The sequence below is a fragment of the Tursiops truncatus genome, chromosome 3 (genome assembly GCF_011762595.2).
Source record: "Tursiops truncatus isolate mTurTru1 chromosome 3, mTurTru1.mat.Y, whole genome shotgun sequence".
In the NCBI taxonomy this organism is placed as follows: Eukaryota; Metazoa; Chordata; class Mammalia; order Artiodactyla; family Delphinidae; genus Tursiops; species Tursiops truncatus.
In genome coordinates, this window is record NC_047036.1 from 14,260,589 (window position 1) to 14,281,298 (window position 20,710).

At 44.1% G+C, this 20,710-nt stretch overlaps 1 protein-coding gene across 1 annotated transcript in view; it reads right to left on the reverse strand.

The window, feature by feature from the left end:
* The window catches only part of MYO10 (myosin X), a 193,829-nt gene that overhangs the window by 160,192 nt on the left and 12,927 nt on the right, over positions 1 to 20,710 (reverse strand). Inside the window, exon 2 of the mRNA XM_073802031.1 lies at positions 9,764 to 9,862. Coding sequence (XP_073658132.1) covers positions 9,764 to 9,862 — 99 coding nt within the window. The remainder of the gene's footprint in view (positions 1 to 9,763; positions 9,863 to 20,710) is intronic.

A 20,710-nucleotide genomic window follows, 5' to 3' on the forward strand; every position in this document is an offset into this window, starting at 1 on the left:
TACCCAGAGCAGAGCCTGGAATCCAGCAGTGGACCGAAGATGGGACGCACAGGCAGGCCAGAGGCAGGCTGGAATCCAAATAAATAGGCACGCCTAAGGGATGGAAAGAGGAGGCTCATTCGATGGACCCAGGAAGGAAAGAGGAGGCCAAAGTCGAGAGATATCCACAAAGGAGAAAGTCAACAAGTTGGCCCAACCAAGGGCAGGAAGCCCCAGAAGGTCATGACCCGGGGCAGAAGTCATCTGTTCTCTCCTGCATAATCACTGTGTGTGTGGTCAGCTAGAGGCTCACTGGGGCCAGTAAATACTGTGAACAGAGATCCAACCCCTCCCTGCCATCCACCCGCCCAGGGGGATGCCAGACAGGGAGGGGCCCAGCTGACCAGTCCAAAGGCTTGGTGGGAAGGCAAAAGCCTGTCCTGAAAGCAAGGGTCAGAAATAAACTGGATTCCCAATCCACTTAAGCTGGATTTACTTAAAGGAGCAGGGAGACAGGCCCCAGAGACAGGGGAATCTTAAGGTCTCACCGGTGAATTTTTCAGAGGTGCTGGGAATAGGGCAGGTGACAGACGTGGTGTGCACCCTTGGCAAGCTAAGGTCGGCGACACCTGACACGGCCCACACTCCTCAGAACACCAGTGGATCTTGTCGGGTTTGTCACGGTAAACTGCTTCCTGTTTCAGTGTAGATGTTGAAGTATACAGAATTATCATCTCAGGTTTCAAAATGCCAAACTTTGGAAAAATATTCTGCACCAAACTCAACACCCACCTACTCCCCCTTGAAAAATGAACGTGCAGTTTGTATGTTTTTGGAGTCTATCAAGTGAAATCGTTCCTCTGAAAAAGAAATTCCCTTTAATTATCTTCAATGCTCTTTATTTTGCTCTGGTCTTATGGCCTAAGGGCGGTTTAGATAGAAACAACAGAGCGAAACTCCCAACAGGACTCTTGTGACAGGAGGCTTTTTCTTCTGTCCCTTGTGGTCCTTTCAGACTTGTGATTTCTTTATTAAAACGTTATATGATAACAGTCTCAACAGAGTACACATCATTCTAATAACTTGCTTGGCTCCGTGCTGACTACAAATGGAGCTTCACCACGCACTCAGCATTTGAGCGCCTCCACGGGCCAGGCTCTGCTTCTGGGAGCTAAGCACACAGCAATGTGTCCATTCTCAAAGAGCTTGGTGAGGAGACACAGGAAAAAAAAAAAAAATCAAATAATTGCACATGATACAATGTCAAGGTAGTGGCCCTCTTGGATGGAGAGGTTGAAAAGGCCTCTGTGAAAAGGTCTTCATCCAGGCATTCATCCCTGAATGAAGGTGGGGAAGGCCAGGCACATCTCTGCAGGACCCAAGTTCTCGAAAGGGAAAGACAAGCCCTCCGTTGGCTAGAGGGACCACCTCTTCCCGAGTTACAATAAGCAAGTGTCCGCACATGCAGATTTACAAATACGCACATGTTTTTTCCTGGAGCTGAGTGCACCGACCATCAGGCTGTTTTTTTCCTATACTCCCAGAGTGAAAATTATTTGACTTTCCATCTTTGAGCCACGAGATGCCAAACCAGATTCTTGGAAGAGATCTAGATAGTCAACCACGTGGCTTTCAGGCCTACAAACAACTTTTTCACTCTAAACCAAGGAAGTTGGACAAACTGCAGTCTACTTGGTCTTTAGAGCAAGACAAAGCCCCAGTGGTGTTCAGTCTCTAGAGTATAGACTTCTGACTCTAAGCAACTCCACGGGCTGGTGTTTAATATCCATCTCAGAGACGGGTGTTTCCAGGATGAAATAGCAAAATGTGAGAAAAGCACAGGAATTTAAGAGTTTCCCAGCTTAATACAGCTGCACTGTTTTGATGGAAGTGAATTCCAAGAATAACAGATGGACCCATACTGAAGTTAACAAAGGAAATCGCATACATCTGATTTTTTAAAAAATTATCTGCCGCTTGTCAAAAGCATGTCCCTCTTTCCCCTGGCTTTCTGGATGGCTGTGCAGCCACCTTCCTCCTGAGAAGGGCCCTTCACCCACCCACAGGGGCCGCACCATCCACCCCCATGCACACATCACAAGGTCAGTGCCAAATGCCCATCGGTGGTCAGCAGATCTAAGTCAACATTCAATTCTCCATCCTTGGACTCTTGAGCTAGGTCTACACCACTTCTTTCTTGACAGTGTCTATTCCTTAAGAAAGAATACAAACCAGAGTTTCTAACGTGCTTGTATACCTAGAAGCAGCACAACAAAAGGTATCCAAGAAGAAAGTAGTTTAACAACAAATTGCATAGGGAGTTAGCGCTTAATGCTTACAGAGTTTCTGTCTGGAGTGATGAAAAAGTTTTGGAAATAGTGGTGACGGCTGCACACATTATGAATGTAATTAATGCCACTGAATTGTACACTCAAAAACATTTAAAGTAGTCAATTCTATGTAATTTACATTTACTACAAATAAACACACACACACACAAGAAAGCCCAAATTCCAGTTCAAAAAAATAAATTGTATATTTATCCATTCATTTTTCTTTCAACTCAAATTTGGACATTTGTTGAAGTCAGTCAGACAGAGAAAGGCAAAAATCATGTGATATCACTTACATGTGGAATCAAAAAAAATGACACAAATGAACTTATTTATAAAACAGAAATAGACTCACAGACATAGAAAACAAATTTATGGTTACCAAAGGGGAAGGGGGCGAGGAGAGGGATAAATTAGGAGCTTTGGATTAACAAAGTACTGTATATAAAACAGACAACAAGGAGGGCTTCCCTGGTGGCGCAGTAGTTGGGAGTCCGCCTGCCGACGCAGGGGACACGGGTTCGTGCCCTGGTCCGGGAAGATCCCACATGCCGCACAGCGGCTGGGCCCGTGAGCCATGGCCGCTGAGCCTGCACGTCCGGAGCCTGTGCTCCGCAACGGAAGAGGCCACAACAGTGAGAGGCCCGCGTACCGCAAAAAAAAAAAAAAAAAAAAAAAAAAGACAACAAGGACCTACTGTATAGCACAGGGGACTATATTCAATATCTTGTAATAACCTATAATGGAAAAGAATCTGAAAAAGAATAGATATTTATACATATGTATAACTGAATCACTTTGCTACATACCTGAAACTAACACAACATTGTAAATTAACTATACTTCCACTCCAAAAATGGTTAAAATTAAAAAAAAATTTTTGGACCTTTGCAGGAGAGATCAATCATAGCAAATATTTTACACACCCATCCAAAAAATTGAAAACCCCAAAAGGAATACAATGTCATAGCTGTTAACAAACACACAGACATACACACAACAGAATTTAATATGGCAGTGGTACCCCAAAAGCCAGGGCTGTATATACTATTTTAGGGATATGCTTTGCCTCTCAACTGGACTGCAAAAAAACTACTTTGTTAAACTTTACTGTATGCCAAAAATTCTACCTTTAAATCAAATACATATCGATAAGCTAAAACACACAATTAAAATAGAGGGCAATTAACATACTCTTAGGCATAACCACGGGAAACTGCCTTTTCAGCTCCCTCATCCTACAGAGATGGCGACTTCCTATGGTTCAACGGAACCCACAGGTTAATTGGCTGGAAGCACCGACTGCAACACCAGGGATACCTGACACTTGAGGGGCTACAGGGAGCGAAAATATAATCTGTTTCTCTCCTTTTGAGGAAAAAATGGGTAAAGTTTCCCCCAAATAAGTGCATTAATATAAGACTGTTTCTCTTTACCAAAAAGGAGAAAAAAGATTGAAAAGGGGACAGAATATACTTTTTGGTTTCTTTTTTTGTTTGTTTGTTTTTAATTTATTTATTTCTGGCTGCGTTGGATCTTCGTTGCTGTGTGCGGGCTTTCTCTAGTTGCGGTGAGCGGGGGCTACTCTTCGCTGCGGTGCACAGGCTTCTCATTGCGGTGGCTTCTCTTGTTGCAGAGCACGGGCTCCAGCCATGCGGGCTTCAGCAGCTGTAGAACACGGGCTTCAGTAGTTGCGGCACGTGGGCTTCAGTAGTTGTGGCACACGGGCCCAGTTGCTCTGCGGCATGTGGGATCTTCCCAGACCAGGGCTCGAACCCGTGTCCCCTCCATTGGCAGGCGGATTCTTAACCACTGCACCACCAGGGAAGCCCTGCTTTTTGTTTTTTAAACAACATAAAAGCAAGGGAATTACGTGCAGGCCAGTTGACTACAAAGACTCTGTCCTGTTGTTCAAGAATTCGGCTCTGAGAGTCACAGTATCCTAATGACACCACTTCTGCATCATTAACGTCGTCCCCCCAAACTCCTTCCCTCCATCTTTGTAAGTTTAGCTGTCTCCCTGCTGGTTTCCCCCCGCCTGCTGCCACCATTCACGGGAGCTGCCCTGGGGGGGCCCTACCCGACTTGGGGGGCCATGCCGACTGCTGCTCGCTCACTCCGCATCCGTTCACAGAGAAGGAGCTGGCGGGGGAGACCTCTCTACGCCGGCACCTGTCTCTGCCAACTGGCTTTGCCAGTGAAGCCAGGAAGGCAGCTTCTGCGGCTGCTGAAAAGGGCTGGCATTCCTGGGCTCTCCGGGGCCAGCGTGCGCAGTCAGCTTCCTCTCAGATGACATTCTCCACTCTGTTAAAAGCTCCAGGCTCCACACTTCCCTTGAGAAGTCAGATCTGACCTGTTCCCACCTCAAGATGAGATCACTCAGTTCTAGTTGTCTGATTCCTGACAATAAGGGGGGTTGCAGGGTAACATTCGGAGCTCTGAAATGGGAGACATTCTGGGCTGTGCCGCCGTCAATTTTCCAGCACTCAACAGGCTCGCGGGAGATTTCTCTGTGACGCAGGAGTGGACCCGTACGGGATGCGGAGAGGTCAAAAAGCTGCCGCATCCATAGGACATTCAAGGGACACAAAAAGACACCCATCAATGGGGGCAAAGTGAAGGGGTAAAAAAAGCAAAGAAAAGCATCTGGACAGAGCAGAAAGTGTATGAAAAATAACCAGAAATGCAATGAAAAATCACTACACTAACCCATCATCAAGTTCGACAAAATTGGGCCCACAGTATTAATTTTAACAAGTCAAAGTGAAGGTCAAACCCAAAAGGTTAGAGATGGCTTTAAATGGGAGATGTTATTATAAATAATGAGAGTTATGTTTCCTGTGTGGCCTGCGGAATTCTGACCATCTTGGAGGGTGGGGGATGACTTGAAAGAACCAGGCAATCTAACGGCCTTTTTGTGGATTAATAAAATGAGAAGAATAACTTTTAAAACCGAGTCTAATTATACTTGGTGCAAATAAGAGAAGGGCACGGAGGAGGGCATTTACTTGTGGATTGGGATGATTAATTCTCCAGCCAGTAAAATATTTCAGGAGACCCCACAGAGAGACAATGCAAACAGAAAACTCAACAGGATGGTTGCAGAGAGTAAGTGTCTTGATTAAGTTGACTGGGGTAAGTTAAAAAACTACCCCTTAAAATACAATTAGGTAAATTGATATCACTATAAGCTATTTCAGAGCGATCAAATTAGGCTCTTTTCAGGAAGGATAATAAAATAGTTGACTCTCAAAGTAAAAAATCTAATTTAAAACTCATTAGTCAATTCTACACTGTTCCAAAAGGGTGCTTCAGTGATCACCCACATGCCTGGTGAACGTTTTAGAAAAGACAAAAACATTCAGTGCCAACTTCCATCCTACCCTGTTCACCAGAGTCGATCTTTTGGCCAAATATGGACCCTGCAGAGCCACAAAAGCACGGTGCTCTTCTACAACTCTGTCCAAGGCTTCACGTGCAAGAAGACAAGTCATTTCTAACTTGCAGAGCACGTGCTGACCTACCCACGTGCTTCGTGCTCCAGAAGCCACAACTATGCATTTTTTCAAAGTGTGTTAGCATGTCACTCGCACTTTTCTTTTCCCATCGGCAAATACTTCACAGCGAGTATAACATAAGTTATGAGTCAAATGGGAACGTTTTGGTCCCCTGCACTCTTGGTGTGGGATGGAATTTTAGATTAATATAAAACTATCTCCTCCGCGAAAAAAGAATAGCTGAGCAAATGTGCAAAACCCTCAGAGACTGAATGAAGTAAGAAAACGGGCCCTTTAGGGCTCTCGCCAAAAAACAACACCGCGTGATCTCCTATCTACCCCCCGTCCCCGTGACCTCATTTTAGGATTTTAGTTACTCGTGGCTCCGCTTGGTTTCCGACACAAAACAGGATTTTGAAAACTGCGTTTTAATCCACCTGAGCACTATTTCGCCACAGTCAGCAGGATCCCTGGCCACGCTCGAGGTGAAATGACGGCTGGAATTGGGGGGGGTGGGGGGAGGGACGGAATGCACACAGAGGAAGGGAAAGCTTCTCAGGGCCTAGGGAAAATTTTCCACCGCTGCCTCAAGCTCTTTTCCTTACATTTGCTTCGTCCGAAACAGTAGCACGGGTAGTCCACAGGGGACTGAGAGTAATTCCTGCTCTTCACTGTAGTAACTACGACCCTAGGGCAGTTCTCCGACTCAAACACGGACCCGCAGCATCCATGCCACCAGGTAGCTGGTGAGAAATGCAGACCCTCAGCCCCCAGCCCAGACCTGCCGATCAGAACCTGCATCCGAAACAAGACCCCCAGGTGACTCCTGTACAGTAAACCAAAGGGAAATTCAACTAATAGCTTGGAAGCTGTTCACAGATTCTGAGCGGTCCTATTTTGGTGACATAAAAATTGTACTAGAACTGTTTATAAAGATACAGAACAATACCCACTTGACAGCTTTTACCCGTTACCATTTGACCTCAAACACTGATATCTTTTTTCTTCTACTGTGGGAAGATGTACACACTGACATAAAAAGGATGACAATGGCCAATTTTAAGCGTACAGTTCAGTGGCATCAAGCACATTCACATTGTTGTGCAACCATCACCATGATGCATCTTCAGAACTTTTTCATCTTCCCAAACTAAAACTCTGGGCCCATTCAATAACTCCCCAGTCTCCCTTTCTGTAGAAACACCAATATCCTAACACCCTTTAACAACATACCAAATTGGGCTGAAATTAGCCCATACTTGGAAAAGTTACCACGGGTTTGATCAGGACAAGGTCATGCTCTACATCTCTGGCCCTGATTCCTTCAGAAATCTATATCAGATAAACAGCAGGTGTGTCTGTCCTGGGGACCAGAACCAGGTAATGAACTTCTAACCCTTGGTGGCTACGCCTGTATGTTCCACAAGGAATCTGTAATGTCAAGAGAGGAAGGAGTAGGTCAGAAAAGAGAGAAACAAAAGTCTTCTGGCCACTGCCAGCTCCTGATCCACGTCTTTCCAACCTGCCTCACTTTTGTCACATTTTAAACCCTGTATTTCCTACATGGGTCACCAAGCTAATTACAGTTGTCACACTTGGGAATGACAGAGCGGACAGTGTAAGACCAAGGATTTGATGACCGATTGAAGACTCGAAGTCAAATTTGGGAGTTGTTTCCACGTTTAAGTATATGCTTTTCTGGTTTAGTTCTTTCTAAAGCCACAATCCATAAGTACCGTCAAGAAGGAAGAGAATTGCTGACCTGACCAACCCTTTCCATGCCTCATGGAGGGCTGCCCATTGACCAGCTGGCAATGGTGTCACAGGACACAGACTGCTGACCACGCGACACCGACAGTAAGTAGCACTAACAGGCTGCTAGAATTGCTGTGACGCCTCTGTGGAGCAAAGCAAAGTTTGATAGGAACAGAAAGCATCCTCAGAATCTCCAAGACACTCCGTTAAGCAAAATAAGCCAGTAACAGAAAAGGACAAATGCTGTTATGATTCCACTCATATAAGTATCTAAAGGAGTCAAAATCATAGAGACAGAAAGTAGAAAGGTGGTTACCAAGTGCTGGGGGAGGTGAGATGGGGAATTAAGCGTTTGCTAGGTACAGAGTCTCAGTATTACAAGATGAAAAAGTTCTAGAGATCTACTGCCCAACAACGGGAACGGACTTAACACTACTGAACTATACATTTCAACGTGGTTAAGATGGGAATTTTAACGTTATGTGGTTTTTATCACAATTTTTCTTAAGAGGAAAAAAAGGGGAAAAAAGTAAAGTATCTTTGGGATTAAAACATAAGTAGACCTAATTATTGTAATGTAATAAAAATAGTTATGGGGACAAAAACAAACAAACAAACAAAATAATAAGTCGACAAAAAAAGAAAAGAATTCCCCATTAAGTTCTGTCAAGTCAGGTACACGGTTTAAATATTGTTTTCCCTTTTTTATTATCATCTTGAAAAGTATGTACAAGGCCTGAAAGAAACTGAATTCTCATCTGGGGAAAGTGAGATGGCAAGAGGGGAGGAGTGAAGGCAAGACAGAAAAATGCTGGCCGGGTCACTTGGTCCTTAGTTTACAGGTCACATCACACTACCCGAGAACCTGATGGGAAAGAGACCAGACGGGGCATCAGTGACTGGGAGACACTGGATTCCCAGTGGTCTCTTTGCTCCCCTCTCCCTGCACCCACCACCCCCCTCTCTCCATTGCACATCACAGCTATATCTTCACCAACAGACAAATACTGAAGCACCATTCAAGACTCTCGGATGAAAAAGTAACTGAGGAATTGCAAAATAGCCCAGAAACATCACTGCTTATTAATCCAAGAAATGAGGAATGTACCACCAAGAGGATCATCTCTGCTCAAGGTTTTGATAACCATCAGCCACAAACTATACAACACTGACATTGAAGATTTTGTTCTCAACACAACTTGCAAACAAAATTCAGCAACTGAGAGTTTGAAATACTGGCATATGATGTCATTTTAGTCCTTTATGTCTTCAATTTTAATATGTGTCTCTGTGGGAGGTACCCATTTCTAAAATTAAAATTCCTTGGGATTAAAGACACACACGACTATATATAAGATAGGTAACCAACAAGGACCTACTGTGTAGCACAGTAAACTCTACTCAATATCTTGTAATAACCTATAATGGAAAAGAATCTGAAAAAAAAATTTCTATATAACTGAATCACTGTGCTATACACCTGAAACTAACACAACATTGTAAATTAACTATATTTCAGTTTTAAAATGTTTTAACTGGTTTCCTTATAAAATGGAGAAACTGGGCTCCTTTCACCGTTGTCCAAATATAAGCAGTGGGCCAGTTTCTGGATTCAGGTATTTGTTTTCAGTGATATGACTTTTCACTTGTTTTACACTGAAGAATAGGGACCCTGGAGCAGTGGTTCCCACAAACAGAAGGAGCTTCTTCAGTTGCTTCACAAGGTGATGAAGAGGCTCAGGTTAGGTGGTTTGGTGCATCCTGTCCTTACAGGGACCAAGACACTGCTACAGTCTCACTGGCAGGCCAGTACTTCCAACACTAGGAAAGTTGACGAATTTTAAGGGAGCGTGGTCATGAAACCAATCGGGAAATATTGATATATTTGAACTTTTCCTCAAATTGCTTGCACCCTATACTTCTGATTCTTCTTGATCCCCAGGAAGGAAACCAGCCAAGTGTGGTGCTCTTCTGTCCAGTACTAGTTAGAACACTTTGATTTCGATTTGAGAGAATTTTTTATTGTGTCGCTCACACACTCGAGGTGTGCATTACACATTCCTTTTGGGATTCTGTTGTATCACTTAGAAAAGATGTTTAAGGTATGAAGGGCGAGGTGAATAAGCACACGTGCCCTTACGTAGGGCCACCCAAGGAAGCAGAACACGGATGTCACGAAGTTGCAGGGACTCTGCTCACCTGACCATAGTCCGTCTGGAAGACAATGACGCCCTCTGCACAGGAATTTACGGTACTTGGAAAATGCTGGCCATTTTCTCTCAGCCAGACCCGTGTTCCCTGTAAACAAAACAAGCAGGATTTAACTATGAGTTTGGATTGCATTTTGTGGCAAAACACGACTCTTAAAATTACTGTGACTACTACATTCCTTAAAAATCACCTTTTGAAAAGCAAACATCTTTCTCAAATAAGCAAGGAATGAATCTTCAAAGAAAGCATCACCCACAGCCTTACACGTGTACAAGTGTGACTGAGACAGAGTCCCACCAGACAGAGAAAGGACAGAGAAAATAGTACTAAAATGCAACTGAGGGACTTCCCTGGTGGCGCAGTAGTTAAGAATCCACCTGCCAATGAAGGGGACACGGGTTCGAGCCCTGGTCCGGGAAGATCCCACATGCCACGGAGCAACTGAGCCCGTGTGCCACAACTACTGAGCCTGCGTGCCTAGAGTCTGTGCTCCGCAACAACAGAAGCTACCGCAATGAGAAGCCCGTGCACTGCAACGAAAAGTAGCCCCCGCTCGCCGCAAACAGAGGAAGCCCGCGTGCAGCAATGAAGACCCAACACAGCCAAAACCAAAAAATTAATTAATTAAAATGCAATTGATTTATATGGATTATATCTTCACATACACGCTTTAAGGCAAGCACCATTATCATCCCATTTTACAGATGGAGAAGTGGAGGCCTAGAGGTAAAGAAACTTGCCCAGCATCACACATCCAGAAACCACAAGTTTAACCAGGTCACCACACTGCTTCACCCCAAGTCAAGAACTCTTTGGGACCTTCCGGCTCCATCTTCCCGGGTCCAAGCCCCATGCACTTGCCCACGTGGAGGGCATCAGGACACTCCACTGACTTCCTACTTGGACCAAATCCACGTGTCAACTAGACTCTCCAAGAGAGGGATGATTTTTTAGTAAATATCACAACCCAATCCACTGGTGTGAATTTTGGTAGGATTCCACCAGACACCAAATGCACCGCAAAGTTTGCGATGATATCCCAACAGATAACAACTTCCAGATCCTACTGTTTTAACCTGGGGCACAATTTTTTGGCATTGATTTCATTTCCCTTTTTTATTTCTCCACTGGGCAAATAAAATGACAACCATAATACTTAGCCTTTCAATGCTGAATTTCCTCTTTCTTTGATTTCACAACATGAAAACTGTTTGTTTTCAAGGACAAGTGATAAAAAAAAAGTTTGAAGAAATTATTGGGTGTTCACTGATCAAATTATAAAGAGTTATCTTTATGGGAATTCTTGTACATGGTGATGGGAATGTAAATTGGTGCAGCCACTATGCAAACAGTACGGAGGTTCCTTAAAAAACTAAAAGTTGAACTACCACATGATCCAGCAATTCCACTCCTGGGTACATATCCAGAAAAAACAAAAACATTAGTTCCAAAAGAAACACTTACCCCAGTGTTCACAGCAGCACTATTTACAACAGCCAGACAGGGAAGCAACCCAAGTGCCCATCAACAGACAACTGGATAAAGAAGATGTGTGTATGTGTGTGTGTGTGTGCATGTGAAAATTACTCAGCCATAAACAATTATGAAATACTGCCATTTGCAGCAACGTGGATGGACCTAGATAAATTATGCTTAGTGAAGTAAGACAGAGAAAGACAAATACTGTAATGATATCACTTATATGTGGAATCTAAAAATATAACACAAATGAATGTATATGCAAAACAGGAACAGACTCACAGATACAGAAAACAAACTAGTGGTTACCAAAGGGAGGGAAGAGGGACAAATTAGGGGTATGGGATTAACAAATACAAACTATTATACATAAAATAGATAAGCAACAAGGATATACTCTATAGCACAGGGAATCATATCCATTATCTTACATAATATCCATTAACCTATAATGGAATATAATCTGCAAAACGAGTAAATCACTATGCTATACACCTGCAACTAACACAATATTCTAAATCAACTATACTTCAATAAACAAATACTTATTTTTTAAAGAGAATTACCTTTATGACTTATGTATACCCAATGTGCTGAAATCGCTTTAGTATCTCATTATGTTATTTCTACTCTGCTCGACAATTTCATCAACTCCAACAAAAATGAAAGAGTGGAAATTTAATACCAAAATTATCACTTGAAATAGCACATAAACTTCTTTTCTAGAACTTTCAACCTCATTTCATTGATCTGCTTAATTTCTGGGGTTTTTTTTTGCTGTATGCGGGCCTCTCACTGTTGTGGCCTCTCCCGTTGCGGAGCACAGGCTCCGGACGCGCAGGCTCAGCGGCCATGGCTCACGGGCCCAGCCGCTCCGCGGCATGTGGGATCCTCCCGGACCGGGGCACGAACCCGTGTCCCCTGCATTGGCAGGCGGACTCCCAACCACTGCGCCACCAGGGAAGCCCTAATTTCTCTTTTGATTTGAAATGTTAAGTGAAATATTAAAAATATATTGGTTATACATTCAACTTCTAGTTTAAGGGACTACTGTCACTCTCAACACAGAGAGATGGCAGGGGGAAAGCAATATAAAAGTAAACTAAATACACCCATCACTTTATGCTACTTTAAGTTGTGTTACTAATAGCATAAATAGTAGCTTCCAGTAATGGAGTGCCCATGAGGTATCACAGTCACATGCTAAGAGCCTCAATAATACTAATACTAAGCTAATCTTTGGTAAGAAAGGAATCCCTGCCCCGAAACTGAAGTTCAGAGCTTAAGTCCTTACCTAATGTCACACAGCTGGTGACCAAGCCAGGTCTCAAATCTTTCCAATTCCTAATTCCATGTTCTTTCCACACATCACACTGTCTCCTTAAAGTAATTCAGAAATCAATAAAATGCGCTAATAGGTCAGTCAACAACTAACACACAAAGGTCCCTTTAAGTGTTCAGTTATCACACACAACTCCTTCTAAAAGGGAAAATTTAATATATAAAAATCCAACTTACAAGTTACTCCCTCAGTGCCAATGTTGATCCTGCTTAAAATACACCAGCCAGGACCTAAAACGTTTGTTGTCAGCACTGTGACTCAGGATCCCTCGTAAGTCACCCTTGAGTTCAATGAAAGCATTTGGGGTCAGCAAGCTAGACCCTGGGGCTCTGGAAGGAGGGGGACCCAGAGGCAGGGCCACATGTGCATGAGGTTCCACAAGCGTTTCCGCCAAGATCAAGGTGGCTGGAGCCCAAGGTTAAAACGGCACCGGCTCCTGTTTCCCTTACGAGTTCTGTGACTCTCCCAGCATCCCCGCTACAACTCTATACAAGGACCTCCACATGGGTATCCCCTTTCTCTTTATTGTGGGAATTTTAAGTTGTTAACTCCAAACCTCTTCAACCCTCCCTCCGTAGAGGGGTTGAAATTCTCCATGATAAAGATGGAAAAGAGCATCAAAAATGAGTATGAAGTGTTTCTCTATAAACCCTGAACTGTCTTATTTAAAGAACACATGTAACACCAACACGGCCGAGTTGCCATGCCTGCACAGGTCAGTCACAGACCTCCGAATCCCACTTTGGGCTAAGACACAGGTAACGTCCAGAAAGAAGGACACGACTGTTTGTCAGTCCCGATTTCTTTATTAGCAAACAGCTCCTTTCCAAAAAGGACGTTTACTACAGGCATCTCTAAGACTGCTCTCTTTCAAATATCATTCCACACCAAAACTGCAGTATTTGTAATGTTCTAGAAAGAGACTTCCAAGTGCCTGAACTACTTTTTCATTCTTTTTAAAATTCACATGTCAGAGACTGCAACATTGAAAGCTTTCAAATACCTCCGTGTACACTCATACACACACACACACACTCACTTAAATGGGAATTTTCAAACTCATAAGGTAAAAACTTTTACTCATTAGGTAAAACCATAAAATAATTCACAGTGGACCTCCAACCCAGAATCCTGAATCCAAAGCTTTGTTTGCTATGACCATCATCTGCTTTGCTTTGATCAAAAAGGATTTCATGCCCCTGTTGACCAAGTATCAAAACTGTCTATTTAGTATGAATAAACAGTATGTTATGAAACATTACTGAATTAATATAAACTGTCACCAGAATTAATATAAACCTCCCAACTCCCAGGGGGTACACTGCATGCAGTTTCTTTTACTTGAGTTTTCTTGTTCTTTTCACCTTCTCATTTGAAAGTATGACCAAGCCCTTGTTGACACAGTCCTTCCTACATGAACAAACACACAGCTCAACCTCCTCAGTCCAAAGGTCTTTCTCAAGAGGTGTGAAGAGCTGCTAATAAACAAGTTTTACAAAATCCGCCCAGATTTCAAATCTAGAGCCCCACTGGCCAGTTTTCCTAAACCTACAGCGGTATCTTCCCCAGATAGGAAGGGAAATGCATTCGAAACACTCCCTTTGTTCTTTGAAAAAGTTTAAACAGGCAATTTTCATAGAATCAGAATTGCAAAGTAAAACTGGTGAAATGGATATTTTTACATAGATTGTTCTGGGTGGTTTCTCTCATCCCCCAAACTTTCTGCTTCCATTCCATTAGAATAGAACACATATGCCCAGGTCCAGGAAAGAGGCCACCCACAAGCATCTGAAAACGAAATCACAGAAAGACATTTACCAGACCATCCAAGTTTGAGTGGGGAAGAAAAATGTGCCCACCATATGCAAACCATTATATTCTCTCACTGTTAAATAAGACTGATAATTTAATGTACAATGCAGGCATATGGAGAAAGCTCCTAGCCGATGGAGAAAACTCACAATTGGAGCAAAGATACGCCTTTAAAAGTAGGTGGAACAAGTTTGATCATAAAATAGATGTTTTATTAAAACTTGGGACGTTTTCATCTTAATCTGAGACAGATACGTGTTAAATTCAACTTCTAAAAACTTTTTCTGCACATAATCAGCAGTAATAGTTTTACAAGACAAAGCACTTGCACAGAAAATTCCCACCTCTTTGATCTTTAGAGCAATCCTATAAGGCGGCGAGTAATACCATCCCTTCAAAAATAAGGTTTCCATTGCCAACAAATGATTTCCTGGCTCTAATAAAAAAAAAGACTGACCATACCAAGTGCTGGTGACAATGTGGAGAAACTGGCAGTGATATAAAATGTTATATCCACCTTGGAAAACGGTTTGGTGGTTTCTTAAAAATCAAAACATAATCTCACCGTATGTCCCAAGAATTCAACTCCCAGGTATCTACCTTCTCAAAAAAAAAAAAAAAAAATTCTAAAAAGCCTTGTAAGTAAACATTCGTAGCGGCATTATTCATAATAGCCATATACTAGAAATCACTTGTCGACAGAAAAAAAAAATGCACAATCTAAAAGCTGCGAGTTACGTTTTATTCGGGGACCTTATGGAGGACTACAGCCTGGGAGCCAGCCTCCCGGACAGTTCCGAGTTAACAGTTGCAAACAGGTAAGGGAGGAGCCAGGATATATAGGGTTTGTGCTGGGGGGAAAAAAAAAAGTGGTCAAACATCAAAAGATGACTGCTAAGCACAAAACCCAACATCTCAAGTTCATGATTGTAGTGTTTTTCTATGTGTGGGAAGATGCAAGAGTCTGGGCTCATTGAAATTATTCCTTAGATATGCATCTTAACTATCTAGGGTCAAGATCCTATTTTTCTCCATCCTGAATTCCCCTCAGGGGGCACCGTTGGGGGCGACTGCAGTGGCTGATGGTGGGGACGTTCACTTTTTTACGGGAATGGCGGGCACCATTTTCTTGTCCGCACACTCAGACATCCATCAACTGGTTCAGAAACAAAATGCGATAAATCTACACAAGTCTTAGTAATAAGAAACAAATCACAGAATCACCAACAAGGATGAATCTCAAAAACATTATGCTAAGTGTGTTAGACCTGCGCGGTCTCCTAGGAGTTTCGACTCGCCCAGGAAACAACAAGAGTCGGAAGTCGATGCAAAACGCAAGAGGTTTATTGAAGGCCGGTGCACCGGGGTTCCTTGGTCCTCACGCAGGAGGTCGAAGAAGGAACCCTTTTGGGCGCGAATATGTCAGTTTTATAGGTTCCCACTTCCCCGTATGTAAATTATAGATTTGGTTGTGTTTTCCTGCTGATTGGTCCCGGCTTAGGCTCGGACCAGAGAGGGAACTTGTCCCCAGCTGTCTGATTGGTCTTTGACAGACACCTATTTTGTTTATCTCCCTCCTTCTCCCCAGCTGCCTGATTGGTCTTTGACAGACACCTATTTTGTTTATCTCCCTCCTTCTCCCCAGCTGCCTGATTGGTCTTTGACAGACACCTTTTTTACATTTTGTTATCTCCCTCCTTCTCGGAAGGGGGCCGGACATCCTGGAAATTCACCCATTGTCTAAGCAGCCCCTATTGTCTGGAGAGTTCTTAATCATTAGCTGGAACAATGTCCCTCGAGTCCCACATTCCCCCCTTTTTCTTGTGACTATTGATTCCAATCATGGAATCTCAACCTTCTGTTCGTAAACTTTGGTACTGTTGTCTTAACATTAGAACTTGTACAGTACTGATACGTTCTCTAATAAATGCTATCAAGCGATTTAGAACACATGGTCCAAAAGTTAAAATCAACAATAAAACAATAAGAGGTCCCAACAGCGATGCCGTCCACTTTTATGGCCGTTGGGGTGGTGAGGAGGACGGTGTATGGTCCTTTCCATCGAGGTTCCAACGTCTGGGTTCGATGCCGACGGACGTATACGGAGTCTCCGACTTGGAAAGGATGAGTTTCTCCCGGTGTTCCCGGTTGGTAGGCCTTGGCGAGTTGGGACCATATTTCTTTCTGGACCAATTGGAGTCCCAGTAGCCTAGCATATAAGTCAGTGTTATTTTGACAATCAGGTTTTATTTCTTTTCCTAAAGTGAGGAGGGGAGGCGGGGCACCATATAATATTTCAAAAGGAGTAAGATGGTATCGGGAAGGTGTATTTCTAACCCGGAATAGGGCCAAAGGAAGGAGCACCGTCCAATCGGTACCGCCAGTCTCCAAGGACAATTTAGTTAGGGTCTCTTTTAGAGTCCTATTTATTCTTTCTACCTGACCTAAACTTTGGGGTCTATAGGCACAATGTAATTTCCAATCAGTCCCCAAGTATCTGGCCACATCCTGACTTACCTGGGCGACGAAGGCTGGACCATTATCAGACCCTATTACCTTTGATGCTCCAAATCGAGGAAAAATTTCTTCTAAAATCTTCTTGGCTACTACAGCAGCTGTTTCTTTCTTTGTTGGGAAAGCCTCTATCCATCCTGAAAAAGTGTCTACAAAAACTAAAAGGTATTTATTACCGTACCTTCCAGGACGCACTTCGGTAAAGTCCACTTCCCAGTAAGTTCCTGGGCGGTCCCCCCTGAGTCTCTTTCCAGTTTCAAGTTTCCCTTTGTGAACGTTTACCTGTTGACATGGGACGCATTCCTGCACAATTTGTTCAGCTAATTTTGTTATTCCAGGGGTCTCGTATCCGGCTTTTTGTAACAAGGCTATCATCTTTTTAGTCCCCAAATGTGTCCATCTGTGCATCTGTTGTAACATGGATTCTGCTTGCTGAGGGGACAAAGTTCCTTTTGTTGTGGCCAGGATGATTTCTTCATCGCGGCCTGGTTTTTCAGGAACTTTATCTGACAGTCCTAAAATGACTTCTCCCGATGTTATTTCTCGGGCCACTTGGTCAGCCATATTATTTCCCCTAATCATTGGGGCATTTCCTTTTTGATGTCCAGGGCAGTGGATGATACTGACTTTAGTAGGAAGCATGAGTGCAGTCAACAAAGCCACGATTTCGTCTTTGTTTTTAATTTCTTTGCCACCTGAAGTTAGTAGCCCTCTCTGTTGGTAAATGGCACCGTGGATATGAGCGGTAGCAAACGCATATCTACTGTCTGTGTAGATGTTTACTTTTTTTATTCTCTGCCATCTCTAATGCCCTCGTCAGGGCAATTAATTCAGCTCGTTGGGCTGAGGTCCCTTGTGGTAGCGCCGCTGCCCATATGACTTGTTTTCCGTCTACCACGACTGCCCCAGTTCGACGCTTACCTTCCTCCAGGAAACTGCTCCCATCCGTGAACCAGGTGAAATCAGCATCAGGGAGGGGCAGGTCCATCAGATCCGGCCTACTGCCGTGTGCTGCGGCTAGTACTTCCTGACAATCATGTATGATGGTGGAGCCTTCCAAGTCAGGATCAGGTAGCAACGTGGCTGGATTGAGTCCTGTAGCTGGAGCAAACTTGATGCGATCTGAGTTTAGCAACAGGGTTTGGTAATGGGTCATCCTGGCATTAGTTAGCCACCTATCCGGTGGTTGACGGACTACATTTTCCAGGGCATGAGGAGCTGTTATCGTTAGATTTTGTCCTAAAGTTAGTTTGTCAGCATCTTTGACTAGGACGGCCACTGCAGCGATTATCTTTAAACAGGTGGGCCATCCTGATGCCACAGGGTCCAATTTTTTTGACAAATAAGCAACTGGGCGATTCCAGGGACCCAATTTCTGAGTCAATACTCCTTTTGCAATGCCCTTATTTTCGGCCACATATAAATGAAAAGGTTTGGTTACATCTGGCAGTCCTAGGGCTGGAGCTGAAAGTAAAGCTCGTTTGATTTGGTCAAAAGCCCATTGTTCCTTATCGCCCCAAACGAAAGGAGTGCTGTTTTTGGTTAGGGGGTACAATGGGGCTGCCAGCTCAGCAAACCCTGGAATCCATAGTCTACAGAATCCGGCCGTCCCCATTCCGGCAGTTTCTGCCCAGGCTTGAGGGAACCGAGTTACCCAGTCAGTAACATTAACTCGTGAGGATGAAGGCTGCTCGTATAATTTATATTCATCTTCTAATTTCATAGTCAATATTTGAAGTAACCTTCCCTTATTATCAGTTATGGTGGGACCTTCTGGTTGAAAGTGAATTTGAGCCCCTACTTTGGAGAGTAAATCTCTTCCCAGCAAAGGATAGGGGCATTCCGGAATAATCAAAAATGAATGGGTCACTCGTCCAATCCCAAGATCTACTGTCCTTCGTGTGGTCCATGAATATTGTTTATTCCCAGTGGCTCCTTGTACCCACGACCTTTTAGCGGAGATAGGACCTTTTGAGTGGAGAAGGACGGAGTGCTGGGCTCCGGTATCTACCAAAAATTGAACAGGTTCCCCCTCCACTTTAAGAGTTACCCGGGGCTCGGGGAGAGGGTTCGAGCCCTGACTTTCCTAGTCTTCTTTTTCCAATGTTAAGATTTTGTTTTTGGTTGGCCTTCCTTCATTCTTTTTCTTAGGGCATTCTCTCGCCCAATGTCCTTTTTCTTTACAGTAGGCACATTGGTCCTTGTCTAATGGCCGCCTTCTGTCTGCCGTTCGCCCTTCCTGCCTATTTCTATCCCCTATATTTCTTCCTCCAACCACAGTGGCCAGTATCTTACTTAAATTCCTCTCCTGTCTCTTATCCCGTCTTATTTCACGGGCTTCCTGCTCTTTCTGCTTTCTTTCTTCCTTCTCTTCCTCTGTCTCTCTTTTGTTATATACTTTATCTGCCTCTTTCACTAACTCTTGAAGCGAAAATCCCTGCAAGCCATCTAGCCTCTGTAATTTCTTCTTAATATCAGGGGCCGCTTGATCTATGAAAGCCATTGCTACAGTAGCCCTATGTTCCTCCGAAGTTGGATCATAAGGGGTAAAGCGTCTAAAAGCTTCCATCAAACGTTCCAGGAACACAGTTGGCGATTCCTGGGGCCCCTGAGTTACTTCTCTTACCTTAGCCAAATTAGTGGGCCGTCTGGCCGCTCCATGGAGACCCGCCACCAGAGCCTGGCGATACACTTTCAGGCGCTCCCTACCTTCCGGGGCATTGAAATCCCAGTTTGGCCTGACGAGCGGGAAACCAGCATCAATCTCGTTAGGCAGCTGGGTAGGTTGCCCATTGGCGCCTAATACATTTTTTCTGGCTTCTAAAAGAACCCGTTGCCTCTCCTCAGTCGTTAGGAGAGTCTGGAGCAGCTGCTGACAATCATCCCATGTGGGCTGGTGGGAGAAAACGAGATTCTATTAAAGCGGTAAGGGCCTGTGGATTTTTGGAAAAAGTTGGGTTATGCATTTTTCCAATTATAAAGATCTGCAGAGGAAAAGGGCCAATATTGGAGAGGTCTATTCCCTTGGCCATCGGGGGGGCCATATTCTCTAAGAGGTAGGGCAGTGGAGTCCGGGAAGATAGCCCTCCGGCTCCTAGTGCCCACTGAGGGACCCCTTTCTTCTTCCATCATGGATGGTTCCCTTGGTGCCGAGGGCAGTGGAGCTGGGGGTCCTCTAGGTGGTAGGGGATTCGGGGCCGGAGGATAAGGGGGTGGGGAATCCAAAAGAAGCAAATCGGACTGCGGGTCAGGATAAATCGCCTTCGGTGGATCCGGGGCGTCGGGTAGCTTTTCCGTGTTGGGGTTTTTCTTTAAGGCTAATATCTCCGACGCTGCTGATGTATGCGCGGACGTACCTGTTGAGGAAACAAAGGGCCGGACCCACGGAGGTGGGGATCTATATTAAATATCTTAGACTTCAGCAGCTTAATCTTGTCTAATAAAAAGGATCCTTCGGGGGGCCATCCTATCTGAAATGTTGGCCATTCAGAGGCACACAAAGTCTGCCACTTTCCTTTTTTTACCTCTACCGAAAAATTATGGGCTCTGGCCCGAACTTTGGTCCAATGGCTTAGGGTAAGGGAAAGAGGAGTCGTCACAGTTTGTCCCATTGTCGTCCGTCAAAGAAGAAGAAGAAATAGACCACAAATCAGAAACACTTAAAACTCCACAAAACACATATACGTATGGGCCACCGCGAGCTCGCTTCAAAACCGAAACTTCTTCAGATGGCAGTTACCACCAAGGGAACTGCCGAAACCCGAAACTTCTTCAGATGGCAGTTACCA